Here is a 25,590-nt window from a genome sequence, read left to right on the forward strand (position 1 = left end):
GATAAACTTTATTTCTGTCTATTTGTCAGTGATCAAATAATGGGTGCATTTTGGATTATTGCTCATATCAATATCGACAGCACTGTCTGTTGTTTCCACCACCACAGAGATTGGCTCCATCATAACCCCCTATACAGGTACTCAGGAGCCCACCAATATTCTGGCATCTCCCATACCGATACTTTTGTTCGCAGAGACGGTCAGCACCTAAAGCAAGTTGTAAACGTAGCTGTATATATTGTTGATGTATGAAATACCCATCTTAAAAAACCCCAATTTCCTCTGTCCGCAAATGTTGCTGAAGTGTTAGTGATATGTTTTTAGAAAATTCCCAATCTGAAAATTATAACAACGTGTATGTTTCGATGGCTTAATACAATATATGCACTGTTTTTTTTAATGTCCGCCAAATTAAAGTGTTGCTATGTAGTCTCGTTCAACCTGAAGCTCGTTCCCGTAAATCTCTGACGAGCACAGATTTACGGAGACAACTGAGCGTCTGGTTGAACGAGACAAGTGTCGTTTCATGTAAAAAAAAATTTACTTTAAAATAGATTCATTGGCTATGATATAAATTTTAGAATGCAAGTATAATCGTTTTAAATTCTAATAGAAGTGCGAGTTCCTATGTATGTTTATCGATTTCTTAATTTTTTAACTCCTCAAAATACGTGTAATTCGATTAATAACACCAATGCAATTTTATTTGCAAAACAACTTTTAATCTTTAAAAAATGTCATCAAATATAATAATTTCGTTTCAACGTTACACGTCATTAATGCGACTAATAATTTTTTTTACGCATAAAAGCCAAAACTTGCCATTCTTTTCAACATATTCAATTTTATGCTGCTACCTGGTATAATTTCGTTAACAGGGTTTCGTAAACCCTTTTTAATCCTTCTGTAACGTCAACATGCCTCCGAGCTACCTTAAATGTTGTATTTAAAGTCATTTAAGCAAAAACAAATTGACGAACTTAATTTGTAAAATCATCTACACTGAACGTACTCAAATATTTTCCCGTGATAGCGTGAGTGTTTATATAATTTCTTCCTACCTATTACACAGCACTGTCTGTTGTTAGGGCCCCCACAGAGTGGCGCGCTATTATATCGCCTGCAGGGCTCACTCGTCCACTGGCATCGTCCATTTAGTCTCCAGCATGGAGAATCGTCAGCTAAAACAAAACAAAATATAATTAATTGTTTAAACAATGCATTTTACTTCTTACCACATTATATATCAAATAAAATGGTTTTGTGTCTAAATATTAGTAAACTAGAATGTTATATTGTGGACCATATATTAAATTTTTCAGATGTATGACCGTTATAAAATATATCTTTAAAACAAAAATAAAAGCCCATAAAATTACCATAAAACAGAAAAAAGTTAAAAATTAAGTACATTATATAATACTACCATCGACAACGTTCCCATTGAATACAAATAATGCAGAGAAAAAAAATAATAGAATCATATAGTTATTCATTGTCTCCAATCTCTGTTGTAAATAAAGCAAGCAACGACAGTATCTCATTTATATATTTTTTAAATTACACGTGTTGTGAAACAGATGTTATAAGTGCAATTACTTAAATGCAATTGTCTCAAATATCACCAGCTATACAGAATTACTGAGAACTTGAAAAGGGATGGATTGAAAAAAAAACACGCCAAACGTTTGCACTGAGGAGATTTTACTAGTTGAGCTAAAAATGAAACAAAGAACGACTCCAATATAAAAGATATCAGTTCTTCGGCAATGGGTTCTATTTATGTAGAAGTTGACAACGTGTTTACAATGTTGTCAAACGGAGATATGAAGTAAATGCTAAAATCGAATAATCTCGGATAGACAAATTTAATCAAGAAGATAAAAGGAAATCAATGGAAAATTTACCCCAAAACATAAGATTATTTTAAGCTCACCAATGTAAAGCAACGATCAATTCTTTAAACTTTGATAAAATCCCTCTGTTTTATTTATAGATATCATATAATTTTGACAAAATACATCGTTAGTGAAAGAAAGGTGTACTAATTCGACTTTTACACCGATACATTGACTAATCTTTGAAAACTGTGTAAACAGTGCATATGCATTAAAAAATCAATAGGCTGTAAATGCTTGTTTTCTACAAAATTAGTTCGATTTGCAAAGATATGGTGCAACATACATGTACGCATATATTAGAATAGGTTGAATATTAAAAAGTATAAAAAAAAAATTGACAGTATAAAGAAAAGACGCTTGCCTTTTTGGTTAAAGAATCTAAATATATATATTATCTATGATTCTACAGTACCTGCAACGTTATTTTTTTAAAAAATAAAAGATAGAAGAGGATTCACGTACGATGGAATAGGTATAACGCAAGAGTATACATGCACGATACGATACGATTGATATACGATAGAAAATGATAAACAATTTTCTGGACAAACGTATAAACACGTTTAAGGATCTTAATGATTATATGTAACCAAATATTGGCTTAATTTGATAATTATAAACAAAACGAAACAAAATATATTGAGAAAATTTTGTTTATTAACAAATGTCGAAATTGAAAATCTGTTCTAGTAATTTATATAAAAAAAACCCCACAAAAACAGTTAAAAGAAAATGAACTCAAAATATGAGCTAAAATATATCGTGTCCCAGTAGGGCCATTTGCATAAGTGTAATAGCGAGTAAGGAATAACCTGCAATCACAAAGTGACAATGCCCTAGAGAAAAATGACATTACGCTAGCGTAATTTAAACAATGCGCTAACGCAATGGGAGGAACAACGCGCTAGCGCAAAGTAACAATGCACTAGTGCATTTAGAACATTGCGCTAGCGCGATGTTAGGATCAATGCACTAGTGCGAATTGTCAACGCACTAGCACAAAGTGAAAACACGCTAGCGCGTTTATAAAAACGAGCAGATGCGAAACTTTCAACACGCCGTCAAGCTAACACACAACACGCCGTCACACTGATCCAAAGTTGTGTGTTAGTGCAAGACATATTGAGTAAAGACGTGTTGGCGCAAAGTCGTGTTGTGAAAAACGCGCAAGTGCGTTGTAATAAACCAGCTAGCGTGCTGAACACTTTCCACTAGTGCATTGTTCCTAATATCAAGTTAGCGCGATGTTAAAAACGCGCCAGAGCGTTGTTATAAATGCGCTAGCGCATTTTTACTTTGAGCTAGGCAGCGCATTGTTACTTCGCATTAGCGTGTTGTTTCTAACGTTGTGTTTGTCATAAATGCGATAGCGCGTTGTTCCTAACGCACTGTTACATTTTTGCAAATGGCCCTTTAGGGACACCATAAAAGCATGATCCATAAATTATCTAAATTATTAATATTGCCTTCACTACCAAACAGCCCAGCCATATGCCGAAGAGCTCAGCCCAAGATTAGATCACACGGAAAATCATAAGTGGGTACAATTAAAATCAGTTCTTGTTCCGAATAAATTTAAAGGTAAATCTGTCATAAATGTTACTTTTTTGTAAAAATAATGCATGATATAAATATTTAGTAGGTCAAATTAATGTTTAATTTACGCAGTCAGACCCTTCCGCGTACGATTTATTATATATCCAATATACAGATAAATATTTTACATTCACAAACCCGGGTACCTTGTTCTTAAAATTTCGTTTGTACACATTACTCTTTCATTTCTATCACTTATAGAGATGATAACTCTTTTGTAATTTTGTTTCTAAATACCCTTGGTCTAAAAGAACTTGAATGCATATGGCTTAATATTGTTTGTTGGATGGAATGTTGATAGAAATGTACCTTATTTGTTAAATTAAATATCGTTTACATGGAACGAAACGATCTTACATTTGAGATAAAGTTACTTGCTTATGTAAGGGCACGATACATTTAAAAAGAAAAAAAAACTCCCGGAAAACTTATAAATAGAACGATAAACCTTAAAGGATTAACGCATGATAGGATAGAATTAACGCAAGATAGAACAGGATACACGCACGATACGATAGGATTGATACACAATACACTAGGATAGAATTATGACAACAATTAATTGTGGGTACTGTATCTACATTTATTAAACATGAACAAGGAGGCTTTTTTGTAAAAACCTTTGCTTTCTTGGATTTTTTTTATGTTTTTTTTTTTGGTAAATATACTTCATATACTAGTTTTTATATATAAAAGTCCAGATAACATAATTTTGATATGATTAAACACCTTAAATAAAAAAAAAAGATATTTTCTTAAAAGTCATTCTTCTTTCTCTTAAATAAGAACCACTTTAATTATCTTAATTATTCCGAAATTGGTCAGAATTGAAAAAAAAGCAATGCGATGACAGAAAATGTGACTGTCTTCTTAATGTATATATCTGTTAATCAAAGAGGTACTTTAACTCATTTTCCATTCTTCATTTGTTAGAAATGAAAAACACAACAAAATTGTTTCATTCAAAAGGATTACACGTTCAAATAAAAAACAAAGAACGCTTAGATTTTTTTGTTGTATTCCACAAAGCAAAGGCTAAATCGGTTTATCACATTTAATTTCTGTAAAACTGTGCATAATTTGAAGTATCCGTAATCATTGTACGTTTATTGAGAAACCAAAGAATGCATGGAACAGATGGATATGCTAATCTCATACAATGGCATCAGATGTGTTAACGATTTACTATAGCAGTTAACAAGAACCAGAGTCTACACTTCAGTCATCATAAACTGTTTTCGAATGTCATGCAGTTTGTGTTACTATCGCCGTTATATTGATTAGCTCAGTTTGTTTTGTTCAAGGTAATGACATGCCTTTTTTAACTTTTGGTTGAAAAAAATCGATAATCTTACAAAATGTGATTATTCAGTTTATTTTAAATATATAATATGGAAGACGTATCTATGTTAAGATAACTATAAAAGTTAGAGTTTTTGTGCATGTTAATTTTTTTGTTTGAATGTAGCAAACATATTTGATGTGTTCAGAATATCAAGGCCAATTAAACCAAGTAGAATTGAAGGCTCAATAAAATAACTCACTGAAATAATTTAAAAAAAAAATGTGGTTTAAATGATTATTTTTAAATTGCAGGAGGTGACTCTGCGTGTGTGGCAGTAGGTGGAAGATGTCAGTATACCTCGGAGTCTTGTTTCTCGTACAGAACTGGATTGTGTGCTGGTCCTACCAATCCAAATTGATGCGTTAGTATTGAGTTTTGCTACAAATGTAACTCACCAACAGATTAAAAAGTCATTGTAGGAAAAAATATACAGCGGTAATTGAACAGAAGCAAAACTATGCTATCTATATAATGAAACCGGTTTTTTTTCTTTGAAGGAACGGATGTGCATTGCTTGAGAATAGGTGGAACATGTAAAAACATCTGGAACTTGTGAAGCTTTATCAAAGGACTAGGAGGGGGACTCTCAAGGCAATGTTTTGCTTAAAACAAAGACGGCGGACTGATTCTCGTTTGATAAATCAAACATACCTTATATTTTTTTCAGCGTTCTACTTAAGCTCATAGAAGTCAGTATTTGAATGGTTCTTGCATAAGAGCAAAGACTGGCTCAAAGGTCACAGTCCCGCATGAATAGTCTGAATCATTTCTTTTTCTACGTGGACATGTTGAAAAACACACCTAGTATCGTAACGAAAACACATTTATTTAGGCATAATTGATTAGCTTTGTTAAAAAAAATATTTATTTTTTATACTATGGAATTTTATTCGTTCAATTTTTTTTTCCACAAGAAAACATCAATTACGAGGATAAGTGATTAGGTTTATGATTCACGTAAGATCATGGGTCCACCTCTTGAAGGGACCTAGACAAGATTTGAGATCACCATTTTTTTTAATGTTTAAAATTGTTTACTTGTTCTATTTGAATGATTAACTAAACTCTAAATGTTATATGTCAAGTTACAAGCGAGATACAGAGGAAAGAAATCATTGTTATGTAAGCAAAGCTCGAGTCTTATAGTTGTTTAATGCAAAGTACAAAAATTGCCATTTCTTTGACAAAAAAAAACTCGTGTCAAACAAGATAAAGTGATCCAATGTGTTAATAAATAATATTTTAGACAAAAAGCAATATTTAATTGAAACTCATAACAATGTCACACATATGTAAACAATAACAAGACTCGAGCTTTGTTTAAATAACAAAACATTTCGAACTCTGTATATTGCTTGTAACTCATTTTTTGACATACAAATTTTGACGAATTAATAAAATGCCTAATATACCATTCTAGATACTAAAATGGACAAATTAAATTCAGAAATTTTGGAAATTTGAACTCAAATTATGTTTAAGTTCCTTTGACACAGCTTCACTGAAAAAATTCTACATTCGCAATCTGTCAACGTAGAAATATACTTAGTTATACAATTTGTGTCTTGCTTTTTGTACAAATCCAAATCGAAATTGCAAACACAATTTCACCAACTTTTCGTGTATTGTCCTTTCAAATGCATGTCTACCATGTAAAATGTAACAACTTCCGTTTCTTAGTCCGCATCGTTCCGTAAGCAAATCGCGTAGGTTGTCCCTAAAATGTCCGTGAAAAAATCATTGTGCTTTGTCATCTAATTTATCTGTCTGTAATACGATCTCTGAAAGTTTCTCTCTCACTCTGTTTTCAGAGATCGTATTTAAATTTTTAACGGCTCTGTGACTTTAACGGAAGTCGTAATATCCCGTTGAGCTTTAATCAGTTTTTAAAGCCTACTAGTAGATTTTATTTATTGTTTCACTTTATTGAATATAATATTAGCTGTTTGTCAAAGATATATTTTCTATGTATATTTTCTTTATTTTTTTTTCAAATACTGTGGAATCATTCGAATACGTGGTAGATTAATTTTCAGGTATTTAGTGGTAGTGCTCACCTACAAATTTACATACTCGACGTAAACTTGAATTTAAGAAGATTTAGTTTTCCTACTGAAACTGAAAACCGACGCATCCATGAAATTACATCCCAATGAATGAGCACGAAATCCACAATCCGCGAAGTTTTCTTTTTGTTTGTACGCTTTGGTTAGTTAGAAACGACAATATCCAAAAATAAAACATTCAAGGCTTAAATATCTGATCAAATATGACGCCACTAATTGGGATAATTCCCGCAACTTTGGAAACAAATTACAATATTGTCATTTTCCTTCATATTTTGTCTTCCGTTAGTATGCTCTGGTACCATTTTTACATGTGCCTTTGTTCATATAACTATACATATCATATTTAAAAATTGTACTTGAGCAAGAATGCACTTGATGTTTCTCAATCAAAAACCTGTCAGAAAATACCCACAGTTTGCTTTAAAATATTTATTCATTAAAGTCAGACAATCTTCAAGACGTCATTTGTACATAATGGCGTCATTAAGGTCTTCCGTTTCCAACGGAAGGCCATATTGTTTTCGTTCTGTTTCTTTTTCTTCGCTATTTTTTTTCCAACAAATTTTGTGCACGCGATTTCTCAAAAACAACTCAGCCGATTTTCATTAAACTTTCAGATATGATAGATACTGATCATAACTTTATACGTAATTTTTTATTTTGATGACGTCATTTCCGTTTTTGAGATATTGATGTTTTAGCGATTTTCAGAGGGTCGGCATGTCCTAGGGTCTTCTCCTTAACGATTGAAGATATTGAGTTCAAACTTTCAGGGATTGTAGATGAAAGATTGTAGATGTGTCTTTAGGCATTCATTTTTGTCTGACTCAAAAGGCGTTGAAGCTCGCCTGGACCCGGAAATTGAGATTAAAAAAAAACGTCGTTATTTTTTCTGGTTTTCTTTGTTTATCTCTTTTCTAAAAAATATTTTGTCAAAACAATAAAATGTGTTAAGAATTAAATGACCTTTCATTTGATATCAAGAAAAAGGGGCTTGCCCCTCAAATTAGGGAACAAAGGGACTCTTAAGTCTTTCATCTGTAACCCTTTACTGAGAGATAGTTTGTGAAAGGTTATCGAAGCAAATATGTTTATTTTACAATTATGTATCCATGCAATGTAATGATTTCATCATGTGTTACATAATTAAGGGTTTTAGGGGCCAAAAGTCCAAAATTTTGATCACCCATATCTCAGAAAGGAAAAATATTTTGAAATGCATAATAAAAGAAAAGATGCCCAAAATGATATACTTAACAACATGCAACCTTCAAAATTTGGTTCAGCGGCTCCAATAAGGGATAAGTGACGGCCCCTAAAACTTTTTTCTCAGATATATGAAGAATGGTGACGAGTTTCTAAACACTTGTTGAACAAAATGTCTTAAGAATTAAATAACCTTTCATTTAATAGCAAGAAGAAGGGGCTGGTCTCTCAAACTAGGTCTAAATGTTTTCAACCAAAGCTCTTACAACTGAAACAAAATAGTATCTGGCACTTAAAATGTAGACCCTGTTCTTCTATTCTAACTCATGATTAGCTATTAAATAGCAAAATCAAGATAAAACATATACATCTCAAATTCTATAATCAGACGGACGACCTCCTCGTTGCTCGCAACGAAATCGTGTCTAGTTAAGGTCTTCCGTTTCCAACGGAAGACATATTGTTTTCGTACTGTTTATTTTTTTTTCCAAATTTTGTGCACGCGATTTCTCGAAAACTACTCAACCGATCTCAACAAATTTTTAACAGATGATGGGACATTATCTGCATTTTATATGTTTTTGACTTTTTTCTGTGAGTTCTTTTAATTACCGAAATTTGCTGAGATTACATGTTGGTACTAAGAATTTCTGAAAATGACTAAGAATATTTACAAAGCCAAAAATGAAGTGAGCGATGTGGCCCATGGGCCTCTTGTTTGTAATCAATTCCATGCACAACCAATCTGAAGGCTGTGCGATATGGGCTCTGCGATGTGTACTGTGCATTACGCTATAGCTTGGCGTGATTTCTATTGTTAAAAGTGCGGGATGTCTGTACATACTCCACGCTTTTTTAAACTCCGCCCACTATCTCAGGTAAAACCAATTGTTTTCTTACACGTCCATAATACTATCCACTGTAAGAGTTTTCTCCACAGGCCCCAGATCAAAATCAAACACGGATATTAGCTGACTCTAACTAAGTTTGTCGAAAAAAATATTATTTGTAGCTTGAAACAAAACAATATCGTCAATTGATTTGACACAAAGGTTTTATTTTAATATGCTCCTTCATGCGTGCAAACAAGTAGAGAAACACATATAAGATGAAATATGGATATTCTGTACAGTACACATTAGATATCGAACAAACCTCGGCGTCAGTCCACACTCTTGTGATAATAGAATAAACTAGACTTTTGTTGCAAAAGCAACAAAACGGTCTTCCGTTTTGATATACATGTATCAATTTAACTGTAAGACATTGCTTTTCTCAAATAGAAAAAAATAGTGGATGTGATAATTATTGTGCATAATATATCCAGACGTAACTTCCATGTAAAACAACGAGAATAAATAAGAAACAATTTTTGAAGTACTTTCTGTGACGACCGGAAGTAAAGCAGAACTAAACAAAACATGTAACCATTTGTACAATCATATTTCAATCTTTCCTCAAAGTTTGGTTGTTCGCGTCTCTGCTAAATCTGATATCTCTTTCAAACAATATTTTTTGTCTCCGGACCGGAAACAGACAATGGGAAGTTGTTAAAAAAAGGCTGGTATTTTTCGTACATTTGCTTAGCGTACATCACTGTTTATCAGGCTAGATAAAACACACAAGAAAGTCAGTTAAACCTGTTAAAAACATGATTTGTTTGAACCCTTCCTGTGAGAACCGGAAGTGACAGTTGACAAAATTAAACCCGTTAAACACATCCCCAATCAAATTTCTATCAATCATGAAAGCTTCGTGTCTCAATCACTGACAGTGACAAAAATCGCACTGACATCAAATTTGTAATAAGGAAAGTATATAGAGATTTTTTAGATATCTCACCGGAAGTAAAATTCATTTGCTAATTTAACATTATATGGATGACATATGTAAGATTGTATACTGATATTTTCATTTTATGAAAAATGAATAAAATATGATAAAAACAAATTTTTGAAGTGCTTCCGGTGACGACCGGAAGTTATGCCGAGCCCAACAAAATAGTGTAAACACATGTACATACATAGGTCTATTATCCCACAAAGTTTTGTTGTTCAAGTTCTTACCGTTTTTTAGATCTCGTTTAAATAAGGTTTTTTGTTTCGGGACAGGAAACAGATAAACGGAAGTGCTCAATGAAAATAAAGTTTACTTTTTCTTGTTTACTTGCCTATCTTACATTATATTTTATCAAAGTAACTCAAACTATCAAATAAAAACAGTTAAACGGATAAACAGCTTGATTTATTTAAACTCTTCCGGTGTGGACGGTCGACAAAATGAAACTGTTTAAACATATCTTCAGTCAAACGTCCATAATCAGTGAAAGTTTCGTGTCTTGATCATTTGCAGTTTCTGAGATCTTTCGGGTACACACAATCTATTAAAAAAGCTTCCTGAGATAATCGAGATATCTCAACGGGAGTAGAATTTTTGTTGGTTAAACATTGCATAGATGACTTATGTAAAGATTTATACTGATATCTTCATTCTACGGAAAATAAATTAAATACGTAAAAACAAAAAAATTTGAAGTGCTTCCGGTGACGTCCGGAAGTTACGTCGAACAAAAGGAAATAGTTTAAACACATGTACAACTATAGGTCTATCATCCCTGAAAGTTTGGATGTTTAAGTCTTTATCGTTTCTGAGATCTCGAGGTGACAAGCTTTTTGTTGCAGGACAGGAAACGGACGACCAGAAATGTTGTTTTTTTTAAAATAAAAAAAACCTAGAGATATGATCATGGAAACGGAAGACCTTAAATATAGCATAAAGATAAAAGGATAAAAGGTAAAGATAAAAGCTCTCCTATCTATATCGAGAGAACCAGTTAAGGAAAGATTAAAAGAATCCCAGTGATTAAACGAAGAATAAATTACAGCAGTGAATTGTTCCCCCGATGAATCCTAAAAACGTCTTAAGGAGGTTGAAACCTGACAAACAAGCAATGATAATCATACGAAAATCACTTAAGGTAGTACAAAACAGATGCGCTAAAAAATTTCTAAAGTTCATTTCTTAAATGATTGTGTTTTCTGGGGGGTTTTTTTTTTTGAAATAAATGAATATAAAATAGAATTTATTTTAAAAAACCGACTTTGTCAATATTTGTCCACATCGCCTCAGACTTATAATTGCAATTTGCTTTGGAAATAAGTAATTATAATTGTAATAATAATAAGTAATTATGTACTCTTTGTACATGAAACCTTTTTGTAAACAACAGACCAATTTAAACTGGTAACCTAAGGTAATGTACATGTTAAAAAAACAACACTTGTAATTTTTACAATGATATTTACCCACTGTTTTGTGTTTTTAAGAAAAGATTTTAAATAGATACCTTCAGGGATGTTTTTTACAACCTTAAATATCAAGATGGGGACTAAAAAAATTCATTTTTATGTCACTTGCCTATCTAATAAAATTTGTATGGCCTATGTAACTATTTAACATAATTTTTGGGTCTCAAATAAAATTACTATTTAATAATTCTTGCTAAAATTTGGGATGGAAATTTATTATTTCAAGAAAACAATCACACATTTTTGGTTTCATCTATCTTTTAATAATGATTTTGATGCAGTGTAATGTTGAACACATATAGTGAATATAAAAGTAAAAATTTAGACAAAATTTTACAAGCCAAACCCGGTGGTTTTAAATCCCAAAACACTGGAGCATGTACTTAGGTTATCACAAAATGTTTAAGGAATTAAATTATAACGCTTCTTTAAAAAATCGATATAAAGTCATTTTCTTAAAAATTTGCATACAAATAGACATAATTTTTACATTACATTTGTACAATTCACGTAGGAGTAAACAAAGGGTGGGGTAAAATTTCAAAAAATAAAATTAAGCCCGATTTCTTCTAATTTCAAATATTATTGAGTTTCTACTTTAAGTATCTGGATTTGATTGTTGAGATAGGCAGAAATATTTTTTAAAAAGATGAACAAATATGTTTAAGGGAACAAAATGGTGAGATCGGAATGCATAAAGATTTTGTATGTTTATTCTACACTGACCGTTAGGAAGCTTAATGAGAGTCTTCAAAACTATTGAGTTATGAAAACCGTTCACTTTCTTCTTTAAAAACCCCGCCAAATATAGCACTGTACTACCCTTTGTAAATATGTATTTTGTTTTGAATTTTTTTTAATCAACTTAGTTTATTTGGCAAAGTTAAACAGAATTTCAAAAGTATATTTAATATACATGTACATATAGAATGTATAAGTACAATTTTTAGGCTAGAGGTAACAGACAATGTTCATCCGAAAACGGATGAACAAACAATTCTGAATATTTAGAGTGTTAATGTAGTATGATATTATATTATAGTATTTTTCCTTGCATTCCGAATTTCTTAAGTTTTAAGCAATAAAAACTATTTTGCAACAATTACAGTGAAATTTAAATTGAAATTGGAAAAAAGGATATGGCATTTCACAGGAAGAGGCTCTTGGGCCATAAAGCTTGCTTTGACAAAAATAATTCCACTTCTTTAATTTTTTATCTACTCATACATATAAAATATTCAAAAAGAAAAAGTCGTTGAAACCTTCTTTAATTTCATCATATCCTTAGTTCTTGACTGAAAAGTTTTTGAACATTTTCTATTTGTACATGTATTACTAAATTGAACTTTGAACTTCGGACCCCATTTATTGCCTTGAAATAAACGATTTTAACAATTCAGAATTTACACTATATGAAGATGCAAAGTAATATCACAAATGTTAACACTGAAGAACTTGATCAGAACATTTTTTAACATTTTCTTTATATTTCTATATTGAATTTTGAATTTATCTGGGCCCCCAGAAGTTATTTATAGATAGTTATTGTTTTTTGAAATTAATAATTACATGATTTATTTTCTTTTGGTGTATTTGGATGCCTTGTATCGCATTTGACCTAGTGGTTATAGAAATAAAAAATGTGTGAAATGTTTACAGGCGGACGTACAGACAACAAGACGGACGACGTATAACGTTTTAAAGGTATAATAGAAGCTCAATTGAATCTGTGGCTAAGGTGAGCTAAATACAGACCACTGGGTGTATTTCCGAGAAATATGTGCATGAGTATTTCTCTAGATTTAGAGTAGGTTAAATATATGAATATAATGAACAGAAATCAAACACAAAATTTAATGAAAATTGTCTCAAAATAAAAAAGAAAATATATGTATTCATTCCCAAAACGAAACTTAATTGTAATTAATTATAATGGATATTGATTTAATTATACAGAAAAATACATATACATGTACATGAAATACAGATTATCAAAACCAGCAGATATTACGTAGCATTTGATTTAGAATTAAAGGTAATGACCGAATAACACAAGAGAGAGAAATCAAAGCCCTCGAAGACTATTGATTACGAGCAAACAACATAGAAACTATTCCAATAATGGATAAAAAGAGCATGCTTGTTCATCGTAATTTTTGTTTTTTATAAGAAATATACATGCACACATATGTATTGTAATTCTAAATATTGTCAAACAGTGCATTTAGTCCTGCCATGCAACTCTTCATTCGTATTCCGATCTGACATGCGAATCGACAAAAGTACTGATTTTTAAAGGACCAACTAGGAACAAAAATCTTTAATAAAACTTTATACATTTTTCTTTTTTCCGGTCCCGCCCGGTTCCTTTTTTCCAGTCCCGTCCGGAATTGGTGCTAAGTCTGGAAAAAAAAGAAAAGCATGCAGTCCACCGAAAAAAAGACTTAAAAATATGAAAAAAAAGAGTTTTTAATACCTTATTCTTTAAACATAAAACCAAAATAATTACACTTATCTACCTTAAAACAATTATAGAAAAAGACAAACTGTTCCATCAAATTTACCTGGATGGTGGAGTGGTACTCGGGCCTGCATAATTGGTGGCAAACGAACATACTCCTCTGGCGTCAGGAAAGGCAACTCTTCCTTTGTCCCACATGTTGTCTTTATATCGTATTCTCTAGTTACTGATGAATCTTTTCAAAAAAATATAATTCAAATCTATCTTACTGGCTTTGTTTGAATTAATATTCATCGCTCAATAATTTAACAAAGCACAATATTACAAATACAGGTTTATGAAATAAATATAAAAACGTTTATTGCATCACCTGTTTCAAAGTAGTCATATATCTTCACGTAGGCTGGTTTAGGGTTCCTTAATTTATTTTTCTGCTCTACATCTAAGTTAAAACACTTTTGTTCAGCATCAAGCTAAAACAAATTATATAAATGACTACTTAATTGAGTAACAGTTTGATAAAAGAAATATTACATACAAAATATGTTAATTTTTGGGATTGAAATCGAATTATGAATTCCCAAGCGACAAATTTACTTCGATCTACTGAATAACATAAAGCCAATTTCAAAAACCATATATCTATTTATTTACAAACACCTTTCGCCAGAAGCAGAATATTTTGGTCTTTTGACTCCTCAGGCATTAATTATTTGTTAAATTAGGTAAATCCTTGTTAATTATCTAGTGTTTTGGGCAAAGAGGTCGCAGTCAAATGACCAACAATTCAGAAGATCGGCCTCGGTAGTTGAGAATAACTGAATACAAATACAAAGTGGGAAAAATATTTCATCTGTTATTACACAACAAATTGTGCTAACAGAGGTTTACCGAACGTATATGTCAAAAATATACGTAAGATATATAGACAAAAACACCCCACAACAACAACAACCCCCCCCCCCCCGAAATAAACATATGACATTAAATCTTGAATTTTTAAACATTCAATGCCTATTATATAAAAGTTAATCCCCTCGTAGAGTTGATTGTCTTGAACAATAATGTCTTTATATATAACTGTGTGTTTGCAGTATTTGTAACAGAATGTAAATATAATTACTTTTTCATAATTTTTTTATAATGTCGTAATTAAAATTAAATTGAGGTCATTTAAAAAGATTAACATAAAAAGATTTTTTTTAAAAAGTCAAATAAAAAAAGAAATTATAAGGATAGGCATAATTAATTTGTATTTAATATCGATTTTATTAAACTTCGGTGTTACCATTAAAATGCTCTTCATATCATTGTATCACATTATCAAGATTTAAAACATGGATCAGAAAGCAGTTAATGCAAAGCTTTCAACATCAATGAAACTAACGTACGTCTTCAAAATAAAAGTTGACAATATCTCCGGTGAGTTCATATTTTTGAAGACCCGTTGTTTTTTTAAGATCATCGGATATTTTCTGTGAAATAGAAAATAACTATTGATTAAGCAATCCTATGAAATAATGAGATAAGTTTTGAATGAAAATATACAAACAAATCAGTTACATAACATACCTTGTGCAACAATTCTGCAAAAATTTGTTTTTCTTTGGTTTGAAAAGTGTAAATCCGATTTTATTATATATATATATATATATATATATATATATATATATATATATATATATATATATATATATATATATATATATATATATATAAGTCTGAACAATTATTTTAAATCTTAAAGGATCCAAGATACGATTTGAATTAAAACTTTTACAGTCTTTGTGGGGTTTTTCTAAGTATCTAAAATGGTAGATATGAATATCTTTTTAATTATAAGTGAAAGTTTAAAAACAAAATTGAGTGCAAGCAAAATAGTTATACATGTAGTATTCCAAATTCATTGTTACATTATATCTGAACAAAGTCTTGCTATTGATCACATTGAGTGGTATTAGTATGAGTTTAATTTTTTTTTCATAATGTTATCTATGAACACATTCAATTAGATTTTCTGGTTTAGAATGCGTATTTTTTTCAAAGAAATGAAAATTTTTCTACCATGCATTATTTCTAACAAATATAAGATTCAAGGTTTACATAACAATGAGTTAATACCTCTGTATCTCGCTTGAAACATGACTACTAACAGTCAATATTTGTCAATCATTCAAAATGTACAAGTAAACAACTTTAACCATATAAATAAAAATATTTTCTTTTATTTCGAATCGTATCAAGGATCCCTTGAAAACACAAACAACTCTGCAATCTATTACTCAGTAAGATTAAAATTGTGAAGTAACATCTTATTTTTGTTCATAATTCAACGTTTTATACGAACCGGGATCCAACCAGTCTGCATTTTGACTTCAACTATAGTCATGTTGTTTCGAACACTACTTCCGTTATAACTACAAATAAAATAATTTGTATTAAAACCCTTTCCTGTTGTCTTTAGGGTGAAATGACAACACTGTTACGGTTTAGAGAATGGAAGTTATAATTCACAATTCATTACAGCATTATAGCTTTTAATGAGGAAATTACATATTTTAATGAATCTGATGAGAATAAAGCGACCGAGAGTAAAACTGTTTTATTATAATGAATGAAAGATTATGACAATCAATGTTTGTTTTATGATGTAAAAATGCTTGAATAGGAGCTGGTGTCCACTTGTGACGTCATAACAATTCACATGCAAAACTTACGGGGTTTTTTCAAAAAAATATATTGATTTTATTTTGAAGTATTTATAAGTATTTTTAAGGTTTAGTTAGAATATTTATAACAATCTTTATCTAATTGTGTAAACCAGATTTTCCTGAGCATGTTTACTATGATTTGAATATTGATGTATTCTATCTGAAACCTTCGACATGCACATCGGATAATATTACTTTGCTTATAGATGAAGCATCAAAATACATCATGTTACATGTACCTTGCACATATATTGATGGTTCTCTTGGAACAATGGCCATGTTTTTGCTTCGATCTGATGATGAAGACCTTTAAAGTAAAGTCCGGATCAGCCTTAACTTTTGGCTTTACGATTTTCATGGTTGCCTGAAACGAGATTACTATTTTTCAGATATTTTTAAATGTGTAACAATTCTGGTTGTTTTTTTTAGATTTAGATTCTTTTGTAAAATTGTTGCAAAACTATTTTCGAAGATGATTGTCTGATTAAATAGTCCCAACGTGTACATGTGAATTTGTATAAAAATTATACGCACAATTCCACGAAAGCAAAAGCAACATGAATACTGATTTTGTGATGACCACGTCGAAGCAAAAATATTCACTTTAAAGTGTATATACTTTCCTATTTGTCGATTCTTACCGGCTTTGGTGCAAAACCTGAAGAAAAAAATCAAAATCAATAGATAGAAGAAGAGATTGATTTCAACACCCTAACCTTAAAGGAGCATGGTAAAGATTTTGGCTAAAACTTATTACTCTGTTATTATTATTTACAATGCTTTAGAAATGCCTTTCTTATGATCCAAAGAAGTTTGAGAGTCATTTGTAGAGTTATAAGCAAGATAGAGGGCTCACAATTCTTTGTCATGTAAACAAGGTCCGTGCCCTGTTTTTGTTTATAAAGGTACATTATACCAGTAAAAAATATTGTTAAGCTGATCTGTCTATAAAACATGAAAAAAACTTATCTCCCTTAAAACAGTTATTGCAGAATAATTGATTGAAATCACTTGGTAGAACATAGGACTGATTTACATGTAATCACCCTATCTTTAAAAGCAAAGACAAAAGAAAGTGTGCTTATCAAAACTGGTGCATCATTATTTACTTGGATGATTCATTGGTACTCGGAGCTGCATGACCGGTTGCATGCTTGAACGACGATCAAACTCCTCCGGCGTAAGGAAAGGCAACTCTTCCTTTGTCCCGCATGTTGTTCTAATGTCGTATTCTTTAGTTATTGATAAACCTATGTAGAAACGATTAATCATTGAATTCTATTTCATTTGCTTTCTAAAATTAAATTCATCGTTCAAATTAACCGAGCATACTTCTAAAATTGACATCAGATAATCAAACAATTTTTACGTTTTTAAAGTAGATGAATATTCAATAAAGATAATACAATACATGTAAATTTTAATAACTTTTGTTGTACCTGTATCACCTGTTTCATCGTCAAATATCTTCACGTAGGCTGGTTTCGGGTTCCCTAATATCACTTTCTGCTCTACATCTAAGTTAAAACATTTTCGTTCTGCGTGAAGCTAAACCAAATGATACAAATGACTATTAACGTAAGAAACAGTTTGATAAAAGAAGTACTGCATATAAAATGTGTTCTAATTGGGGATTAAAATTAAATTCCCAAGCGGTAATTTTTATTTTGATTTTACTGATTGACAGAATGCTTAAATCATTCAATTATTTATTTATTTACAATACCCTTTTCCACCACACCCCTTCCCCATTCAATTGTACAACATATCTTTTTTATTAATCAATGCCTAGTTATAAAACATAATTCCTGCGTAGATACTTTTTTGCTAGAACAACGACATTTTTATATTTGGTTGTGTTAGCATCAAAGTTTGAAGTGTTGATAACAAAACGTAAATGATTATGTCATTTTAAAAGTTTACCAAAATTGATAATTTGGTAAAATTAATAAAGATTAATAAAGATAAGCATAAATGATGTATTTTAAATATTTTTTAAATGTCGGTTTTACCTTAGAAAGAATTATTCAAAGTAATTGTAGTCTTGGATTAGTAATATTAAAAATGATTAAAAAGCAGTTAATGCAATTTTTCAAAGTAAACGAAATTAACGTACGTCTTTAAAATAAAAGTTGACAATATCTCCGTTGACTTCATACTTTTGAAGACCGGTTGTATTTTTAAGATCATTGGAAATAACCTGTGATGTGAAAATATAACATCTGATAAAGACGTCCAATAAAATAAAAAGACCAGCATTAATTAAAAATAAAACAAAACAATTGCAAAACAAAATTTGAACCACAAATGTTTACTTTTTATGTTTTCATTTTAAGTATCTAGAATGGTAAATATGTGTATTTTTAACTATTTGTCAAAGTTAAAATATCAATATTGAGTAACAAGCAATATCGTTACGGATTTCAATACTCGTAGTTAGGTAAACCAAGCTTCGAGTCCTGTTATTGTTTACATATGTGTAGTATTACAATGTAGTATAAGTTTTAATTAAAAGATTTTTTTTCCATCATATTATTTATGATATTATTCAATTCGTTTATCTTGCTGAGAAAGAGTCACTTTGTCAAAGAAATGATTTTAATTTTTGTACTTTGCATTATGTGTGAACAAATATAAGACTCAATATTTGTTTACATACATGTTACAATGAGTTTTCATCTTTGTATTTTCCTTGAAACTTGACAAATTACTTTAAATTGTTGGCAACCATTCAGAATGCCCAAGTAAATAACCATAAAAATAAAAACAACTTCTGATCTCAAATTGTGTCTAGTTCCTTTTATAACACAAACAATAATAATCTATTACTCGACAAGAGTAAAATCGTGATAAGATTTTTAATTTTTATTCATAGTGAACGAAACGTTTAATACGAACCGGGATCCAACCAATTTGCATTTTTACTCTAACTACTGCCATCTTGGTTCCGTTACTTCCGTTATAACTACAAATAAAATCATTTGAATAAATTCTTTTCCCATTGTCTTCTGTCGACATTGTCAACTGGCAACACTTTAATGGTTAAATTTCTAAAAGATATAATTTTACGATTGCTTAATTTCTCAATACTATACAAGTATAGCATTATAATCAGGCCAATGCATGTTTTATGTATAAAAAAGAATCTACAGTTGTTTTACTATTATTTTTTAATGTTTAAGCCAACTGTCTTTACGCTTTTACATGCACATTGAATGATGTTAAATAATATGCTTATGATGCATCTTTCTACATGCTTGGTTGACAAATGGCTCCTCAACATGAATAATGTTGCATGTACCTTGCACATATATTGATGATTCTTTTAGAACAATGTCCATGTTTTTGCTTTGATCTGCGAATTGAGACCTTTAAAGCAAAGTCGGGATCAACCTCCACGTTTGTCTGAAACAAATTTACTTTTTATCAGAACATGTTTAAAAAAAAAAAAGTTATTTTTTTAAAATAAATCTTAAGATTAAGATTCTCTAGTAAAGTTATGGCAAACTATTTTCGAAATTATTGTCTGTTAATTAGTCACAAAAAACAACATGAATTTGTACTATTGTTTGATGTTCGATTTCACGAAAGCAAAAGCAACGCGGATACTGATTTTGTAAGGACAACGTCGAAAGATAGATATTCAATAAAAAAAAAAGTAATAGTTTATACATTTTTTATTTCCTCGGTCCTTCCCGGCTTTGATGCGAAATCTGAAATAAGATCAAAATCATACGACAGAAAAATAGACTGATTTAACCACCCTACCCGTAAAATACAGAGACAAAAAAAGAGTTGAAGTTATATGTATCTTCAATAGCTATGATATATCAATTGGATGACGTTTTAAATTACTGTATACAACTGAAAGTAGATTTTGGAACTAAGAATTATATTATTACATACAACTTTCGTAAATATTATTTAATGAGAAAGAGAGTTAGATTGAAACCTTACAAATAAGACAAATGCCTAAAAAAATGTCCCACACGTTTTAGAATTGTCATATAAGTGCAGTAGCAAAGCCACTCCATACACCTCTCTCTCTCTCTCTCTCTCTCTCTCTCTCTCTCTCTCTCTCTCTCTCTCTCTCTCTCTCTCTCCACGTACCTGTTTCTTCAGGTTTGTGAATTGTTTTGTCCGTCTTTATCAAAGTTATGTTGCTGCTGTAAAATTAAACTTCTAAATTTCTGTATCTTACATATAAAGATTTACATTCTATCAAAATATCAGTATGATGTTTTGTAAAGTTTGTGAAAGTTGGGGGGGGGGGGGGGGGGGCAGATATTAGACCTTATCGAATATGGTCCTTTGTTCTATATGTCATTTAGAAATTATTAATTTTTCATTTTATTTGCAGAATATTACTTCAGGTTTTGATAAAGAAGGAGAAAAATATACAGGTAATTTACATTGTAAATTTGTTGCATGTCATTTATCAATGTTATTTAAAGACTTAACCTAAAGAAAAAAAATATTGCTAGTTCTGATTTTTCCATAAAATACATTATTATCATTATTAAGTACTTAAATTGTCATAATTACACATGTACTGATCTTTTCAATCAATATAATTGTAATTTTACCAATTTTAAAATTAAGCTTTTAGATTTACATTTAAAAATGTTCCATGATGAAAAGCAAGGAAATTGAATGTTGTTGCTAAAACAATACGTGGAAAAATTAAAAGTGAGAAAACGTTTAGATATCAAATTATGTCTAGATTTAAAACGAAATTAAATTGATATGTCAAAATAAAAGATAGATACTGATCAAACAATCAATAAAATTTATGTTTTACTTCATCTTTTTTACTTTACTTTTAGAGAAAAAAGAAACACCAGCTTAGCAACGTGTCAGTTTAATTTATCTTAAGATTACGTGTTGAATACGCCATAGGGTTTTAAGAAATGAAGATAATAATTTTTCCTGTTGATCGACGTATCAAAGAAAGAATTGACCGAATACGATCAATAGAAAAATTATCATTTTCATGTCCTATCATTTAATAAAACATTTTCAAATCAAAAAATGTGAAGTGTCATTGATCACAAATGTAAATAATGTAAATGAAGCGGCGCGTATGAATACAAAAGAACAACAGCAACAAATATTCAAAATGGATGCGCCTTCAGCTGATGCAGAGCTATTGAGCTGAATTTAATGGATTAAACCAATAAAGTGAGTTAAAATCTGAACCGGCTGAATTGAAAACGAAAGGAAAATACATGCGATAGCTTGTGGTATTATTCACTGTGCAGAGAGATTCGTAATAAAACTAGTTTTCATGTGAGATCGCTGGAATATGCAACTGGACATAACCATCCAAGGAGGGACGATCGTGGACGAAAATAGTTGATATGTCGACAAAGAATAGTATGTATAAGCGACCTTTGTAAAATTTGTGGTAACTAGATAGCCAGTGATTTACTTAAATGGTAGGAATTGATGCATTACTCATAGCTTTGCTTGACGATGCTTATTCTTATGTCCGATCATGTACGAGTGTAAATTTAAAAATCATCGTTACCAAATTTGAACAGCCGTGTTACCGTAAAGGTGTATTAGCATTTATGTTCGTAATGATTTTTCTGGAAAAGGAACAGCCAGCTTCGCAGATATGTTGATTGATCTCAAGCGACTCTTAATTTTCTATTTCGTGAATCAAATAATGCGTTTTATTTATTTTTAAAGGTTAAACTTTCAAGTTTTTTTGTTTAAAAAGTGGTATTTTGTTTCCAGACAATGAAACAGAAACAACTTTACATTTTGTTGACAGTGTTTAGTTTGGAAATTTCCGTTCTATAAATAGTGTTAGATCAGAACAGTTGAGAAAAGTAGATCAAGCAAAATTTTATTGATACAGGTATCAAAGAGAAGTTTTTTGACCAATCAGAAGCGACAATATCTCATCAAACGAATTAATATTAAATGATTGATATATCAATTTATATTTTATTGAATTGATTAAAAAGGAGAGAAAAAGTGTTTACCAAACAATTTGCTGATATTCTTTTTGCCAAGTTTTGAAAATCAGATTCTTTATACTCGTTTAAAGTGTATTTAATACATGTCAATACTGGATCAGTTGATCATAAGTCTATTGCATACAAAAGAACACGTTCCTGCGAGTAATAATGGGATGTGAGTCGGAGAGGAACTAAAATAAGGACCCCGTTGATTTTAGGACCTTCAACCCTGTATTGAATTGAATCATAGAAAGAAAATTTGGTTATCTATCTCGTTGGTTTTCGTTGCTACCTATTACAAGGAACGATTTAACGTAAGGTCGGTATATAAAGATATAACCTTATATATATACATGCATAAGTGTAAAAGCTTGTTAGTAATTTGTAAATAATAGTAAAACTATTACGATGCTTGCAAATACTCTGTTGTGCAAGATAACGCTTAGAATAAGGATGACGTATAAATGAGATTTATCTCCCCATGTTCGTACACAATGCTGTTTACTAGACGTCCTATTGCGATGCTTGCAAATACTATAATGTGACCTATTGCCATGTAATATGACGCTTAAAATAAGGATGACGTACAAACAAGATGTATCTCCCCATGTTCGAATATGATTTATTTACTAGATGTCCGCACTTGCTGTTCATAGATGCATAACAGTTGTAGAGCGAGAGTCATTTGTTATCCCATCACATCTGTCCTAGATGGTTTTTCGCCCATCTTTGGATAACTTTGAATAAGCCATAAATAATAGCAGAGATACGATATTTGTTGACATACGACAAATATTGTCGGATTACTCGGAGATGTATGATGTACGTTAGCAAAAGAGGATAAGTACATTTGTACTTTAAGTATGTTTTTAATTTAATTTACCATTTAATAAAAAGGAAGTAGCACGCGGTCAATTGCATATACTGCGTATCACGCTAAAAATGTTATATCTTTGAAAAGATTTGTCAACTACAATAAAAAACGAAATGGTAAATAAAAAAAATGAAAATCATTTTTGTCATCATTTATATATATATTTTATTCACACATAATCTTAAATACTCCTGAGTATGTAAAACCGTCGTTTATACTTTAGACTAAAGGTTGACGTTATTATTTATGTTAATGCATATTATATATACCAGTATGATGAATGTTTTAAATGTTCTAAATCAAGAAATCGAGAATACTGTAAAATAGGTTTAGAATGTTTGAATATACCATAATCATAACCGGTATCTTATTTACGTATACCTTAAAAATGAGTATGCAATGATTTCTAAAATATTCTTCATTTGCACAAGCGGAAGATTTTTAAGAAAAGTCATTGTAAGTCGAAGAGAGGTTATTTGGACACAGTTTTTTGACAAATATTTACCACAAAGGTGCGCCTCAATATCATTTTTAGTAAAGAGTCAGATGATGAATTAACGCAACATACACTACTTATCTTTATCACAACATGAATTACGCTTTGTGTTGAGAAAAAAAAATGAACTTATCTTTCTTATCTGACAGAAAACAACAATATATTTGTACTTTTCTCACCAGAGGTTTTAATGCGCTGCGCTCCAACGCCTCCGCTATCTTATAAGTCTTATAAGACATAAGCAATTTGTTTACTCTAACTGACATGTTATTTAGATCTGTTAGTAAAAACTGGGTTTTTACTCAATACAATGAGGTCAGTAAAAAGTACCGAGAACGATGTTGATTGTATTTGCACTGTAAGATACAATAGTCAGAATGTTATGAACCGGGTTATAAATTCTGTAAATCATTTTTGGAAATTTTGTTTCCTACAAACATTCACACTAGTTATGGAGTTGCTTTTAACTTAAACAAGAGAAAACCAATTAAATTCAATAAGAAAACATTCTCTTGAAATTGGTTCTCTGAAGTTTTTATTTTACAGTATTATAGAAAACTTCAAGGTGTAATAAAAAAAAAATGCATACGCGCTTTAACATGTTTTTGTCTTATGTTTTACAGTTTGTAATGAAAAATAAAATATTCATCACTAAGATCATGTAAGTGTGTTTTTGTCATTCTTAACAATGCGGATCTTATGTTGCATAAATTAAAGGATTTTAACATTTCAAAATGAGTTAGACAAATTTATAACTGATTGATGAGTTATTAAAAACAAAAACAAACATATTATTCTCCTTTAACTTTCTATGACATGTTAAAGAAACGTTTATATTCTGCGACGGCATCGAACCAAAATATGCGACATAAAAAATCGTCAACGTAATCGCAGAATTGCGTTTTAAAACACGCTGATGCGTCTATAATTAAAAATTTTAAAACAAATTGCTTTCGTCTTACTTCTTCTATGTTCCGATAAGAAAAAATGTAAATATAATACTTACGGGGAGGTGTAGGCTGCTATCACACATTGTAGTAAACCCAACCATAGCAGTCGGTGTTCCATGGCGAAATGATACATTTTACCATCAAACGTCAGGTATTATTAAAAAAAAATGGGATTTTTTTCCAGGTAAGAAAACAACTCAATTAGCTAGCTAATGTCGGTTCTAGATGGTTTAGAGACTCAATTTTGAAATAAGTTTATGTTCTCATTAATTTGCAATAAGTGCATCGCATCTATGTTAATTGGAAATTTTACTTACGAAACATCATATTCATAGAACACAACACTCACCTAGTTAATTATTACATGTAGTTATTAAGTTAGTACTGTAAAGACTTGAAATTTAAGAAAAAGTATCTCAGAGATCAATGAGAGGATAGGCATGTTTTTCAGCTGAACCTTCCTTTGATTCATATACAATATGTTTTGATAAAAAAAACCTACACGGTATTCCTTTAATTACATTGTAAACACATTTCAGATGCGCCGCCACTTTTGACAATTATTCTAAAGTCACTATTTTTCCGATCGAATGTTATGATATTTGATATCAAAAGGTCAAAGAATAGTAATTTTAAGTGATGTCTTTTATATTCTCTCTAAAATGTGGAAATTCGGAGTACACCATGCATCCGTTGAGAATGTT

At 30.7% G+C, this 25,590-nt stretch overlaps 1 protein-coding gene across 2 annotated transcripts; it reads right to left on the reverse strand.

The window, feature by feature from the left end:
• On the reverse strand, positions 1-25,091 carry LOC105334183 (uncharacterized). 2 transcript variants are annotated; one of them, XM_066074026.1, is made up of 16 exons: positions 24,943-25,091; positions 20,708-20,763; positions 20,270-20,310; positions 19,899-20,002; positions 19,496-19,562; positions 18,714-18,797; positions 18,037-18,145; positions 17,707-17,847; positions 17,239-17,255; positions 16,837-16,961; positions 16,234-16,303; positions 15,278-15,361; positions 14,257-14,359; positions 13,990-14,121; positions 1,062-1,181; positions 1-207 (listed from the first exon to the last, which is right to left on the reverse strand). In XM_066074026.1, exons 1-16 carry the CDS (start codon positions 25,017-25,019, stop codon positions 68-70), a joined length of 1,470 nt encoding a protein of 489 aa, XP_065930098.1. In that variant the 5' UTR covers positions 25,020-25,091; the 3' UTR covers positions 1-67. The 2 variants fall into 2 exon arrangements, with proteins under 2 accessions (XP_065930098.1, XP_034308645.2); XM_034452754.2 differs by lacking the exons at positions 1-207; positions 1,062-1,181 and adding an exon at positions 13,297-13,827 and having other exon boundaries at positions 24,943-25,087.
• Between the last annotated feature and the right edge of the window lie 499 nt (positions 25,092-25,590).

The sequence above is a fragment of the Magallana gigas genome, chromosome 10, assembly GCF_963853765.1.
Source record: "Magallana gigas chromosome 10, xbMagGiga1.1, whole genome shotgun sequence".
Lineage (NCBI taxonomy): Eukaryota > Metazoa > Mollusca > Bivalvia > Ostreida > Ostreidae > Magallana > Magallana gigas.